Below are 13,901 nucleotides of genomic sequence, written 5' to 3' on the forward strand. Positions count from 1 at the left end.
TCCCGAGCCCTTTCTCTGGCGAGCGCCATCGCCAGGCTGCGGTGTACGACTTTGCATCGTGGCGTTGGCGTTGACGACTTTGTTGCTGTCTTTGTTGACATTCAGACCAAATCGTTGACCCAGTGGCCATATTATGGGGATTGCCGTGTTGGGCTAGCGCTTGGCAACCCCGGCCACGCTTCGATGGTAGGTCACGTGCACAATACAAAATAACGACAAACGGGGCGAGTGAAGGGCTGCCTGATGCAGGAATTGAAGATGTCATTTTCAGGCGATAGTCGAAGAGCTTGACCAATGTTGCTTCAAAGTCCAGGCATCTGACTTGGTAAAGTTCATAATTCATTCAAAGCTTGTTGTGGCTGCATACAACGACGCTTGTGTTGAGACAGGCTGAAAACGTTTGCCCGTCACACATTGTTCGGCGTGATGGTTTTCAGCTATATATACAAAGCACTCCCATCTCGAAAGTGAGAGTTTGTCTTTTGATCAGTGTTTGAACTCATTTCTATACCCGAAATAGCAATGTAAAGTTTGCTTTGTAGAGTGCGGATAGAAGCTCTGGGGTAAGCATATGCCAGATCGGAGGCGCCATTGACTGGAAGTGGGCCTCCAGTCCGCAGCGATCCGAAGCTACCTTAATTATGGCATCATGTCATTGCCGAGCTTGTCGTCCTGTTCCTGGATACCAATAAATCCTCACGTGGACCCTGCAGCAGGACACTTACGATTGCCATCTAACACCCAGCGTACGCAAACTGATTGCGCTATCCCTCACGCTTCTCAGTACCTTTACTCTCGTTTCTTTATGGACAAACAACATTGGTGAATCGCTCGAGTACCGAGCTACGCGCACCCTCTTCAGGCTCTTTTCCCTCGATCTCGGCATCACTTGGTGCCATTGGATGATCCAAAGGCATTGAAACAACGCCAAAGTTAACCGTCTCACTCACTATGGCGAGCGCGAGGATATGGGTAAGTCCAGCTGCCGCCTGATGACCCCGAACTGCCCGCTAACCCACCCAGGCGACGCCCATCGTAAACGCGCGCGGCGTCGCTCCTCGCGCACTATCACCGCAAGCCTCATACTTTACCGGTCGACTCTATGCCTACCAACGCCTGCCAGCCTTCAGATACATGCGATATTCCTCTAGCTCCGACTCCAGCGGAAAAAGCGATGCGAGCTCCACCTCCTCCCGTTCCTCGTCGAGCTCTGCCACGACCACGTCGAAGCCAGGCAAGCGCGAAACGGCCAAGGGCAAATATAACCTGTATGGAGACAACTGGGAGGACACGGCTGATTTCGCCATCAAGTCGTTCAGCGACCTGCCCCATGAGATGTTTGGGCACAATCAGCACATGCTGATCAACTACGACCTCAAGGAAGCTATGCGCATAATGCTTCGTCAGTTCAACGCCCCTATTGTCTACTGCTTCGCATACGGGTCAGGAGTCTTCCCGCAAGAGGAAGCGGTTCGGAGCATCAGCGAGGCGGATTTTCGGTCTGTCCACCCCAAGCCACCCAAGGCATTGGTCGAATCGCAAAAAGGCGCTCCCAAGATGATTGACTTTATCTTTGGCGTGTCGCACACGCAACACTGGCATTCGGTCAATATGAAGCAGCATCGCAGTCATTACTCAGGGGTAGCCTCGCTGGGTTCCGGGTTCGTGTCGCGCGTCCAGGATTGGGGCGCAGGCGTCTACTTCCACCCGTATGTGGAGGTAAACGGCATGCTCATCAAGTACGGCGTTACGAGCATCGACAACTTGGTCACGGATCTTTCGACCTGGGATAGCTTGTATCTCGCCGGACGGCTGCAGAAACCAGTCAAGATTCTGCGTGATCACCCTCAGGTCCGCCTTGCCAACCAGCACAACCTCATCGCGGCATTGCGGACAGCGCTGTTGCTCCTGCCACCCGACTTTACAGAGGCGCAGCTGTATAGCGCTATCTCTGGTATCAGCTACCTGGGCGACCCACGGATGTCTCTGCCGACTGAGAACAGGTCCAAGGTGGACAATATTGTGTCCAACAACATGGTTCATTTCCGTCGTCTCTACGCACCATTGATCAAGACGCTCCCTAACGTAACGTTCCTTGATAACTGCCGTCTTGACGACGAGAACTGGGTGCTCAACCCCAAGGCGAACAGCAGGCTACAGCAAGATATGGACCCCTCGCCACGAGGCAACATGGTGCGCCGGCTACCCACTACATTCCGCTCAAAGCTCTACTTCCAGTACCAGAAAAAGCTCAGCTTGCCCAAGGAGGATTTCAGCAAGATGATGAAGGCCTCTTCGGACGACGAAGGCAAGCGGCAAGGCGGAGAGTTCGAGAAGCGTATCGCCGAAGACGACCCTGCCGCGCTGACCAAGACCGTCAGGCAAGTCATCAAGCAGACTGTCAACTGGCCGAGCACAGTGCAAAGCCTCAAGGGCCCCGTGATGAGCGGATGGAAGAGGACGTTCCGCTATCTCGGCGAAAAGTACGCAAAGTACAAAAAGGGGACCGATGCGCAAGCGGCAGCAAAGAAGACCGCCCAATCCCAGGAAGGGTCTAAAGAGAGCGAGAAAACCAAAACCTCCGAGGCCCCCCAGGAGAAGAAGGAATAAAAGAGGCTGTTTGTTCATTGCATAAATTTGCATATACGGCATCACCTCGACAGCATCTTGTTAGATGGCGAAAGGGGTGGGAGGCAGGAGCGGTGTTTTGATTCAGCGGATACGAGGTGTTATGGACAAGGAATAGACTTGTGGCTCGCCCGCCCTTTGAGGCTCTGTCAAAACTCACCATTTTGACAGACAACACCTTAAACATGTCCAAACTGACTTGCACATCGGTGGTCGTTGAACAAAATGGTTTCTATGTACACATTTATATCCGTGATATCCCGCTGATCCGCTGATGAAAATCCAATGGCTCTACTCTCCCAACACACTAGTGCCACACAACATGACGCTACCTGCCCTCATACTTCCCGTTCACGAGCTTTCTGGATAAGGGCACATCGACCCAAGTGTGGGTCTGGGATACGCCATCGTCCGCAAAAGGATCATCATCCGACTCGACCTCCTTACCCTTGCCTTTTGTCTCTTGCAGTCTCGACACAGAGATGCCACTGCCTGCCACCTCGCCCTCCGGCACGACGTACTCCCACCTTGCCTCTACATGGCCCGGTATCGGCTCTGCTCCCTCGCTGCCGACAATACGGCACACGATCTTCTGCGGCTCAGGGGTGAGCGTCACCTCGCCAAGGCGCCAATACACTATGTGCCGGTCCTTGAGATGCGTGCCGCTCGGCTTCGTCTGCGCACCCGAGGCCTTACCCTCATATGTGGCAATGAACACAACGTTCTGTAAAGTGACGGGGCCTTTCCAGGTGCACGAGGGGTTAAGTTGATATTGTAGCAAAAGACCCAGCTTGTCACCTTGAGGCTTCCATGCCGGATTCAATAGCAGCGGCGCATTCTGTGCAAGCGACAGTGGATCCGACTCGGGGGCGAAGACGCGGTATGAGAAGGCGGGCGCCATTTTGCTGAGGTGCGACAGGTCGAGGCTGAATTGATCTGGCTGGTCAGGTGTGCTGTTTTGCACAAAGATCCTATTAGGACCGATGCGCTCCAGATTGGGATAATTGTTGATTTTGATGGTCTCGTGGGCTGCAATCGTTAGTACAACGTTGGCAACGGTGTCCTCATAAACTCACTTTTGAACGTGTCATCGTCGGTCGTATTGTTCACAAATCCCAGCTCGCCTGCCATTGAAGCGCTCTCGACCTCACCGCCAGTCTTGAACACAATAGAAACATGCTCAATGATGGAACCGTGAAGACCAGGGCCTGTCATCTCGGGATGCTTTACGTGGGCCAAATTGCCGAGCGAGTGGCCAGAACGGACAGACTGGGTATCGGAAGTAGCAGCGATGCTAGCTTCGGGGGCGAGCGCTGGAGCGCCTGTCCTGGAGCCGAAAGAGCTCGCAAATGAGGGCGAGCCTGCGATCCCCGCTAGAAAACCACCCTCCGCCGGCTCACCCGCCATAGGGGCGGGAGCATAGATAGTATTCCGAACGTCTCTGCGGCCGCGCGTCGTACCTGAGCGGCGTACAGCAGGACCGGCTCGCAAGGAGCTGGCCACACTCGATAGTGCTGCTCGCTTTGCCTCGGGGTCCTCCTCCTCTATGGGCTTGTTCTGAATGTTGAGCTTGAAGAGCTGGTCAGCCTCCTCGGTTGCAGCAGCCTCTTTCTGCGCTGCGGTGATCGGGTCATCGGCTGGTGCGGGTATCGTAAAGCCTTCTGCATCTTTCCCAGCGGGTGTGGGCGTTGCACTAGCAGCTGTCGGCTGAAGCGGCTGAGCGGTCGGTTCGTCGGCAAGAGTAACCCCTCTGTTCTCGCGGAAGCCATTGACTCCCTCAGGAATTGGCGAGTCCATGATATTCTCCTGTGCATTGTCTCCGTTCGCACCCTCATGGGCCGGCCTAGAGGGGCTGTCTTCGCCCGCTTCAGGGGTTCGTGGGAGTGATGGATGCTCGGCCAATGCCCCAAGATGGTTGGATTCCCTCAGATTGCCTGATGATCCCCGTGGCGAGATGCCGGGCTTCTCTTTGCCCCCAAGTCGCCCAAATGCAGATGAGCCACCCTTCTGGGGGGAGGGTCCCGCGGCGCCGTAAACACTCTGCCTGCGCCCTTTGAGTATGGTTCCTAGGCGACGCAGCTTCGATTCGGGCTTTGATGGCTCAGCCTTTGGTTCCACTATCGCAGGGGTCGCCGGTTCTGAAGGCGTCTCCACGGGGGTTTGCTCGGAAGGCGCTGAAGGCTGGGGGGCATTGGCGCTATACGCAGTGCTCGGGCGCCCTTGCTGGTTCTCTGTAGAAATGGAAGCCGTTGTTGACGCGCGCGTTGGGGGCGCTCGCGGCGTCCTGCCGTGCGTCATCTTGTTGACAAAGGCCAAGATTTCCGTCTCGGTGGCGATTTCGATCACTTGCGAAAGCGTGGCAACCGACGTATCTTGGGCGCGCTGAGCGCAGTCCGACTCGAGCGTCTGGTACTGTGTTAAGACATCGCGAAGCTGGTTGATTCTGGACTCGTCGAGCGCTTGGAGCGATTCGAAGATGTACGGTGCCTGAGATTCCCATTGCTGGCGTGCTGATTCGAGCTTCGATGCGGCAGCATCGATTTTCTGTGTGCTGGCCTTGCCGCCCTTCCTGCCCAACTTCTCTGTAGCCGCCTGAGCCTCATCGAGGGACTTGGCTATCGATGTCAAATTGGAGGACATTGTCGTCATTTCGCCAAAGCTGCTGCGCTGGCTGAAGTTGCGCAATGGTAGTTCCACATCTTGTTCAATGCGATCGGAGAGCTGCTGGTGCGAGTGGGCAAGAGTACCGACTGCGTCTACCATTGCTTGCCATGGCCCGTTGAAGATACTGGTCTTATTAGCGATGAACCTACTTTGTAGTGATGCTACGAACCCAAGCTCAGATGAAGGCCCTGGTAACTTGGACTGACCCAAGCGGCGAAGCCCCAAGATGTATTGTTCCTCGACTCGACAGCGCTCCTGGAATTAACCCGTTAGTCCTTGTTCACCAGCGCACTCAAACACCGAGCAGTGCAAATGCACGCTTAGAGGCGGCCAATGCAGTAAGGGAACGAGGGAGCCATACTTGAAGCCAGTCGGCGATTTCGGTGTTGATCTTGCTGATTCGCTTCACTCGGTCGTTGAGTACTTGGACGGCTTGGTTCGGCTGGAGCGAGCTCTGTCGCGTTGGGTGTCAGCCGCTGTAGATCATTGGAAAGCGTAGCGAAGCTTACAAGCATGCCCGGGTATTCGCTTCTCGCCGTGTCTTCCATCTTGCCGGTGTTCTTCGCGGGGGCGCGTGGGTCGGTACAATTCGGCTGTCGTAACCTGCCGGTTCTAGGTGCGTTTTTGGGCGAGCGAAATGAGGCACATGCGCATGGCGATGATCTGTGCCCAGGGCAAGTAGAGTATCGTCAAGGAAGCAGAAGTCCCTCAGCTGCGTCCCTGTAGTCCAATTACGGAATCGAAAGGTCAATAGTTGCCTATTTTACCGGAACGAAGACCTCGGAGCGGCGTGGCGTGAGGGCGACGGTGATGGGACAGATGGCCGTTGTACGTACCACCCATGAAATGACGAAGCTGGAGGCTGGATGAGCTCCTGCCCTTTGGGTTGTACAGTTGCTAGGTTGGATATGGATGAGGTAAGGCGCATCGCTTGATTGGGCAGCGAAGCCCAAATCCCCACAGCAGTCCGCCAAATGTGGCTGGAGCCCGCCGCTTCCGCCGTCTGCCGACACTGCCCAGCCGTGCTAGCAGCTAATTGACTCGACGTTAGCTGCTTCTCGTCTATGGGAATGGTGCTCTTTCGAAATCCTAATGACGTTTTGTCTGCGTCTTTCGCATTGGCCGTTTGGAATCGAAACATTGCTATTGTTCGAATGTCTGGCTGGGCACGGTACGTACCTGCACGCACGTACCTGTTGAAGATCGGATTTGGCCTAACCTGAACGGCATACGGCAGGTCGGATCCCTCAAAGCCGGGTTTCGCACTCACATTGCTAGTCATACTACACTCACTACCTTGGAGGGCACTACGTACTGGGCACACCATGTCGGACTGGAAGTCGACGTTGTCGGCATCGGAGCGTTATGAAACCATACAGAGGATGTGAGCTACATTGCCGTTCTGCCTCAAACATCCTGTTCTAAGGGTTACTGACCACTTCAGCCAGGCACAGAAGGGCATTCCAATGAACGAAGCGCTGCCACTTGAAGTCGCCGCTTACAACGAGAGCACGTCAAAAGTATGTAATTCATTCAAGCCCACGAACATCTACTAATGCATGTGTCTCCAGGATCAATACTTATCAGCATGTCTTGTGCCAACTGCAGCCTGTCCCGCCTCCCCCCCCTTCACACCGAATGAGCCTCCACAAACTGGATCAGGGACAAATGGCATCACGATAGGCCGATATGACGATTGTCGCCCCATTGCCGAGGGTGTTACATCCGAAGTCTACTGTACGCCGAGAAACACGGCCCTGAAGGTCATCACGTTCCACACACCACCACATGACCCTCAACGCGAGGCGGTCATACTCGAAGCACTAAAAGGACGGCCCTCTATCATTCAGCTGGAAGCAACATTCCGTGACCAGGAGCAGCGCTTCGTTCTCGAATTCCCTTATCTGCCCTTCACGCTGGGACACCTACTCGAGAAGGGTCCTCTCGATGACGGTCAGCGAAACAGAATTTTCAAAGACGTCTTGTTCGGGCTAAGGGAAATTCACTCTAATGGCATCATCCATCGCGACATCAAGTCCTCTGCGATTCTGCTAGCGTCACCTTCAGGACCTGCGTACATCTCAGATTTTGGAACGGCATGGTCACCAGATCATCGCTCCAAAGACGAGCCACCTGATGGCAAGATTCTCGACGTCGGCACAGGGCCTTATCGAGCACCAGAGATTCTTTTTGGGAACACGGCGTATTCGACGGCAATAGATATGTGGTCTCTTGGCGTTGTGATATCCGAAGCCATCACCAACCCCCCAAGGCCCATTTTCGAATCGAGGCCTGCGCATGAGGATGGCAATCAACTCGGCCTGATCCTAAGCATTTTCAAGACCCTGGGCACGCCAACGGCGGATACCTGGCCCGAGGCCAAGGACTTCAAAGTGACCCCCTTTGAAATGTGGACTGTCTTTCCAGGAACGAGATGGCACGATATACTCCCGGACGTCGCCGAGGAATGGACAGAAGTTGTGGCTGCGCTTGTGAGATATGACAGGAAACGAGCTACTGCTGATCGGGTGGGTTTCTAACGATGCCCTTGCGGAGAGGACAATGCTAATATTGGCAGGCACTCAGCTTCGGTTGTTTCCATGAGCATTCGTAGCCCCTCTAACTAACTTTTCTCTATAAAATCGCTTTTCACCCTTGACGCCTCTTTTGCGTGTCCGCTCCCAGATAGTCGATGGGGTTTCTGCACAGAGGGCACGTGTTCTGGTTGCTGGTGCTAAACCACTTGTACAAGCAAACCCTGTGGAACAGGTTCTTACACGTGGTGCATCGCTTGTCCGGCGTCTTCTTGTCCGAGGAGATGATACTGTAACAGATCGCACATTCGCCCTGGCCCTTGAGGGCGCCGACAATGTTGCGGCGGAAGACTTGCAGGCCATCGATGATGTTGCCGTTGGAGAACGTGATGACACCGCGGGTGGTCCTAACCCAGCTCTGCCATTTCTTGTCGTCGACAGCCACTCGGCGTAGCCCCTCGACGGCGACGCCGTCAATGGGATAGCTCGAAGGGATTTTGATGGCAATGGCGGCTTCGTCTTCGTCAATCTCGTAGCCCGCTGTGACCTCGCGAGCTGGGCGGGACACCTTGACATTGAGTTCCTTCTCGTCCATGGATGGGGCTTCTTGGGAGTCGGCCCACGTCTGCACGTCATCCAGCGCATCATCAATGATGAGAGGCGAGAAGAACTTGGTGGTCCAGCCCTCCACAGCGATTCTGGTCTGCTTTGAGCGGCAGTCAATGTACCAGGTGCGGAACAGGCCTGGGGTGTACTTGAGTGCAAGGTAGAACAGATGCACCAATAACCACTGCATGCTTTTCTCCTCCACTTCCGCATCGGCGAGTTTAATGTCAAAGTCCTTGATTTGTTCGGGACCTAGGCTAGCCTTGGGCAAGTTGAGTGGGTGGGCGGCCGAGTGGCCGAGCACGTCGAACATGAAGTCGAGCAGAGGGATAGCACATTTCTCCGCCCTGAGTTGTTCCGTGAAATCGTTCCGGACTTTAAAAGACGATGTCGAATAGGCGTCAAATACCAACTTCCAGGCCAGTAAGTAACAGCGAATCGATGTGGGGAATTGGGCCAAGATCTCGTCAGGATACTGTTCGAGCGTGGGCGCGTCGAGTAACAGAGACAACAGCTCGTCAGGCAATCGTGCATCTGGTGAGGTTAGCATGTATTCGAGACGGATCAAAGAACCACGAACCAGTGTTGTCGAGCAAAATGTCCACAGACTTTTGCTCTTGCTGTGCAGGAATGGCCTTGTGGAGAAGACTGTACGCGGCTGTCTGAATATCTCGTGAATCCGAGGCAACGAGGGGGAATATGTCCGCGACATCAGGGATATGCCTCATGGGTAGTTTTTCCACCTCGCGGCAGATGATGCCGTCCACGACACCCACTGGCTGTGAGGATTCGAAGCGTGGCGCCCGAAGCAACTCTAGCAGGGCTCTGGCTTTCGCATCACTAAACTCTTTCAACACGTCCTGCAAGTCATCATTAGGCTCGGCGATGGATGACAGCGTCTTGTATAATCGAAGTGAAGCATGCGTTGCCGACAGCATTTCACCGAATCTTGATCCTCCCGCTTGCTGCCACAAGTGGATGCAGAATCCTAACGCCTTCTCCCAATATTGTCCGTAGACATCCTTCATGCAGGGAAGTAGTTGTGTCAAAGATCGGCAGATCTCTGCTGACAGGGAAGGCTCCAGCTTCTCGGGCTCGTCCAACCACGATGTTATTTGCCTAGTCGCGAAGACGATTCGGTTGTTGGCGATGGGCATCTCACCAGTCTCGTAAGTTTGCCCGCAGAGAGAAAGCAGCGCCAAAACTGCATGCGACTTATCAACCTTCTCGCCTTCGGCAGAGGCACTGGCTGCGTCACTAACGAGACGGTTGCAGAAGTTGCTGATCGGCTTAGAGATTCGTCCCGAGTCGCCCACGCCAACGACAATAGCCGATGCTAGTAGAGAAGTCTCTGGTGTTGCCTTGAGGTATTCAGTTTTCATCAACTTCTCTTCCAAGTCCGGACTCAGCCCTTGCACCTCAATTCTCGCGGCTATCAGTTCCGCTAAGGCTCTCGCGCTGTATACTCCTCGTGACGACAGCTCCTGTGATCTCGAGATGAGCGCATCAATCAGCAGCAATAGCGTCTCCGATGAATCGCTTGATGCAGCGAGGTTGTTGATGAAGTTTTTCGACGACGACACAAGGTTCTCAGCCTCACTAGCAGATTGCCCATGGTGCAGTGATAGCCACATACCATCTTCGCTTGCAAGGGTGATCTGATCCGAAACTAGTTGAGTGGTTACCCCATGAAGGCAAAGAAGCTCAGCTTGGGTGTCGACCGGCAACGCTGCAAAGTCGAGTCGGCTTCTCAGAGCCTGGTCGAGGAATAGCGCCATGCGCGCAGGGACTGAACGGCCCTTGCGGTCTCTTTGAACGCGTGGAACACTCCTGGTAGATGTCTTGATGAGTGCAGCGGCCCCACCAATGTTGCTCGTGATGGACAGCGACGGATCAATCGGCTGCTCGAGGAATGGTCCAAGCTCTTGAGCCCAGACTTTGACGTTCGGAAAAACATCTCCCAGAGGAACCTCCGCGGAGCCCTCGGCTTGGCTGAGAACGGTCGCGATCCCGAGGGACTGTGGCCCAGCGCGGTCTAGGTTGGATTGTATGATACCGACAATTGGAAGTTTCCCCTCCGACTGGCTGTCCAGCAGGGCCCGAATAGATTGTGTCTGTATGGATAGGGTTGTGTCGCCAATCTCGGAGAGACTAAGAAGTCGGGCAAGCAGTGCTGTTTTCAACTCATCGTTCGCGGAGAAAAGCGCCGGTCGACCTTTGACCAAGATTTCCATAGCCCTCAAGATGTTGCCTGACGATTCCGGTACTTGATTGAAGAGGTCCAGTAGGTCCTGTGCCAACTTTGTGTAGACTCCATTCTCAAGGGCCTGGTACGTAACAGCACCATCAAGAAGTCCCCAAGCATCGGCAGTGCCGGATACCGTTGCCAAAGATCGTTGCAATACGATTTGCTGCAGCTCGGTATGTTTCTGAGCAAGCCTTGCTCCCCTGTCATCGGACACGAGAGAGGTCAGCGTAGAATCTTGTGTCTCTCCCGGCTGTAGCTGAGCAGTACCTTCAGCCCAGGTAGCCCATAGAGTACTGAAGTCGCTGTCTCTTCCGGAAACAGCTCCAAGCAACTGAACACAGGAAAGCAGGTACGGTGCTGAAGACGAAGTGGTAGCTTTCTCCATGTCCTCCCTGGCCACAGCCATCAAGAAATCCGCAACGGCAATCCATCTTTCTCCTTTGAAAAGATGTTGGGAAGTGCTGAGAGCGAATTCCAATATCCGAGCTGCACCATATGGCTTCAAGTTGCGAGTCTGAAGGATGGAGAGACTTTGATCGAGTATGTCTGCTGAAGGCTTTGTAGTGTAATCGGGAATCGAGCCGCCCATCTTGCCCATCTTTTCCACAATCTGTCCGACGAGTCCGAACCAACGGCGACCTTCCTCGCTGATCTTCTCCTGGGACGCTTGATACTCCTTTGAAACCTCTGGTAGAGAAGCAGATATGTTTGCACAGAGAATGGATGCAACACGCTTCCATTCTTCTTCAAAAGCCAGTCTCGACGGCTCCTCAGCCGATGCAATTGCTATGTACGCATCAACAAAGATGGCCATGGCATTGGGGCCAAGAGGTATAGCCGTCTGGTTCTCAGAGACGGAGAGGATGAATTGTTCAAAAAGGGGGAATAGATGAGCTTGTCCGAATGAGTGCTGCTCGGTGGGAGCCAGACTCTGAAGTAGGCGTCGCGCGGCGTCGATGTAGCACTTCCATGCGTATGATGTGTTTGTCCGTGGTTCATCACGGTGAGTGACCCCAGATTTGAGCGACGTCAGAATCCCATTAGCAAGGTCAAGTGATGTGGCTTCTAATGGTATCAAGGCGAGGAGCTGATCCAGGTACTCCCAGAACTTTGGAGGGCTGCCCTGTGATCCTTTGGCAATGAAGGCCTGCAGGCGGGCAAGTGGAGACTTTTTCTCCGTCCCTGCTGTCCATATTTCTGGTTGTGATTGTGTCAACTTCGTCAGGGCCCGAACATACTCCAGAGCTGATCCAGATTGATCCGTTTTGAGACCGCCAGTTACGATAGCTTGTCTTACTTTGGTTTCCTCGGCGCACGGTAGCTTGCGGTCGAGACAAGTAAACACCAAGTGACACACGGTTTTCCTGACTGAGGAGTCATTGTAAGTTATAGCCTTCCAAACAGCGTCTTGTTCAAAGAATTTGTCGTATTGTTCCTGAGCTTTGGCGATGTCATCATCGCCCAGCTTCTGCAGCAGGCCGAGCACTAATGACAGGCTTGCCGTGATGACCCGGTAGTATTTGGCCTCGGCATCCTCTTTCGTGGTGGATCGCTCGTCACTGAGAGTATCTTGGGTCTCTTGAATGGCCTCGATCGCGTAATCGAGTATCTGACTTTGGCATTTCTTCCACAAGCCCAGTACCTTTTCAGTCGTGTTGAGGAAAGAAGCCAGGCCATCGTTCGCCGCACGCGCGACGGCGCGATCTCGATCATAGAGCCCTGCGAGCCACGCACCGACGATGGAAGGAATGTGCCGTTCCATGCGTTTGCGAGCCGACTTCATTAGCTCGAATTGCAAGTTGTGCGACAGCTCGCGAACTCGGCGAGCGTTGTCGATGGACGTCCGAGGATACATCTGGACCCAAACATCCAGAACTGCCTCTTCGACACCGCCATCCTTTTCAAACGGATGATCCTGAACATAGGCCAGAAGTTCCTCAAGGGCCTTAGCCTTTGTCGTGCTATCCTTTTTGAGGACGTTCTTCAGCGAGACCACCACGTAAGGGTCGGTGACATTGCTGAATGAAGGCGGTTCCGCCAGGTACGACAAGGAGCTTCCGCTGCCCGAGTCGCCAAAGCCGCCAAATCCAGCTGCGCTAGTGCTCCCGAACCCGCTCGTCGAGCGCGATATGGGCTTGCCCTTACCCTTGCCTTTGGCTGTCTTCATCATGTGTACGACTGTCAAGTGGGGTGTTGCTGGCGCCTTTGCGCAATCGTGACACCTGTGCCCATCCACTCAGGCAGCAGGTAGTAGCGCGGGTGCAATGTCGCGTTATTAATCAGAAGCCAGGATTTGAAGTGGCTCGTCAGTTTGTTCAAGCTGCGTTCGGTATGGGCGTGAAGTTGGTTGGTGGGATGATGCTGTCAAGGATTCAGTGATGTCACGCAAAACCTGGACCCTAAAATCTACTGGTAGTCTAGGGTAAGGTGGGGTTCTCAATCTTCACTCTCCTCACCATGAGTGAGGTGCGAGATGAGAATCGCCTTTTCAAGACGTGGACTACCTGGACAGATTTTGTCTTTTTATTGATTTCTCTTCCTCAACTGTCTCTATTCAGAAGATACACTCGATATTAAGGCGCTGGTACAAGTAGGCCTATCTCTCTGTCTGTACGCCGTCTGACTCACACCGAGGGCCTGTTCCACATGAAGTAAATCAGATGTCGATAACTTCCATTGATGAGACAAACACCGAATTGAACCATTATTGCTTGTTGGTATGGAGCACGTAAAACTATAGGCGCCTCGTGCTGAAGAGGCCACGCCAGAACAGGAGGATCTCATGGTTCCCCAGCGTCGCGAACAACGATCGAAACGTTGCTCCACAGTTCTTCCTTCGTTCGCAAACTTCTGGACGCAGGTGCCATCAGCTACGAAGCCATGTCTGACGGCGAGATGCTCCAGTGCTTCCTTATCGCAGTCGCTTGCCATCAAGCGGCCGATGAGACTGCGTGAGCCGTGACCCTAGTGACCACTGTTCAGGGCCGCGCCATAGCCACTTCATCTGGACTCTACGCGAGCCTCAGTCCCCTTTCAGCTTCGCCCTCTCAATTTGCTGGACAACCTCTCTATCCGACTTCCACGTCGATGGGAGCCAGGTTGGGTATTTGACCAGCCATAGTGTCCAGAAGGGCTGCACGATGGCATGAAGGTGAAGGTGATGAATGATGAGTGATGATGCCCGGCCAATAGAATCCATCCAGGAGGGATATCATCTCGTG

At 54.0% G+C, this 13,901-nt stretch overlaps 4 protein-coding genes across 4 annotated transcripts; 2 read left to right on the top strand and 2 right to left on the bottom strand.

Annotated features, from left to right (window-relative positions):
- Window positions 1-951: 951 nt before the first annotated feature.
- Window positions 952-2,610, top strand: J7T54_007945 (Mitochondrial translocator assembly and maintenance protein-like protein; the record flags this gene model as incomplete). Its single annotated transcript, XM_051502524.1, has 2 exons — window positions 952-972; window positions 1,024-2,610. 2 exons carry the CDS (start codon window positions 952-954, stop codon window positions 2,608-2,610), a joined length of 1,608 nt encoding a protein of 535 aa, XP_051365707.1.
- Window positions 2,611-2,956: 346 nt separating this feature from the next.
- On the bottom strand, window positions 2,957-5,840 carry J7T54_007946 (Cytoskeletal protein-like protein; the record flags this gene model as incomplete). Its single annotated transcript, XM_051502525.1, has 4 exons — window positions 2,957-3,657; window positions 3,705-5,352; window positions 5,654-5,746; window positions 5,802-5,840. 4 exons carry the CDS (start codon window positions 5,838-5,840, stop codon window positions 2,957-2,959), a joined length of 2,481 nt encoding a protein of 826 aa, XP_051365708.1.
- Window positions 5,841-6,617: 777 nt separating this feature from the next.
- On the top strand, window positions 6,618-7,832 carry J7T54_007947 (uncharacterized protein; the record flags this gene model as incomplete). The annotated part of the gene is made up of 3 exons (XM_051502527.1): window positions 6,618-6,676; window positions 6,737-6,812; window positions 6,864-7,832. The coding sequence occupies 3 exons, from the start codon at window positions 6,618-6,620 to the stop codon at window positions 7,830-7,832; spliced, it is 1,104 nt and encodes a 367-aa protein (XP_051365709.1).
- Window positions 7,833-7,941: 109 nt separating this feature from the next.
- On the bottom strand, window positions 7,942-12,850 carry J7T54_007948 (E3 ubiquitin-protein ligase listerin-like protein; the record flags this gene model as incomplete). The annotated part of the gene is made up of 2 exons (XM_051502528.1): window positions 7,942-8,966; window positions 9,013-12,850. The coding sequence occupies 2 exons, from the start codon at window positions 12,848-12,850 to the stop codon at window positions 7,942-7,944; spliced, it is 4,863 nt and encodes a 1,620-aa protein (XP_051365710.1).
- Window positions 12,851-13,901: the final 1,051 nt, after the last annotated feature.

Source organism: Emericellopsis cladophorae, assembly GCF_022114955.1.
Source record: "Emericellopsis cladophorae strain MUM 19.33 chromosome Unknown NODE_3_length_1261782_cov_116_963312, whole genome shotgun sequence".
NCBI classification, from domain to species: domain Eukaryota; kingdom Fungi; phylum Ascomycota; class Sordariomycetes; order Hypocreales; family Bionectriaceae; genus Emericellopsis; species Emericellopsis cladophorae.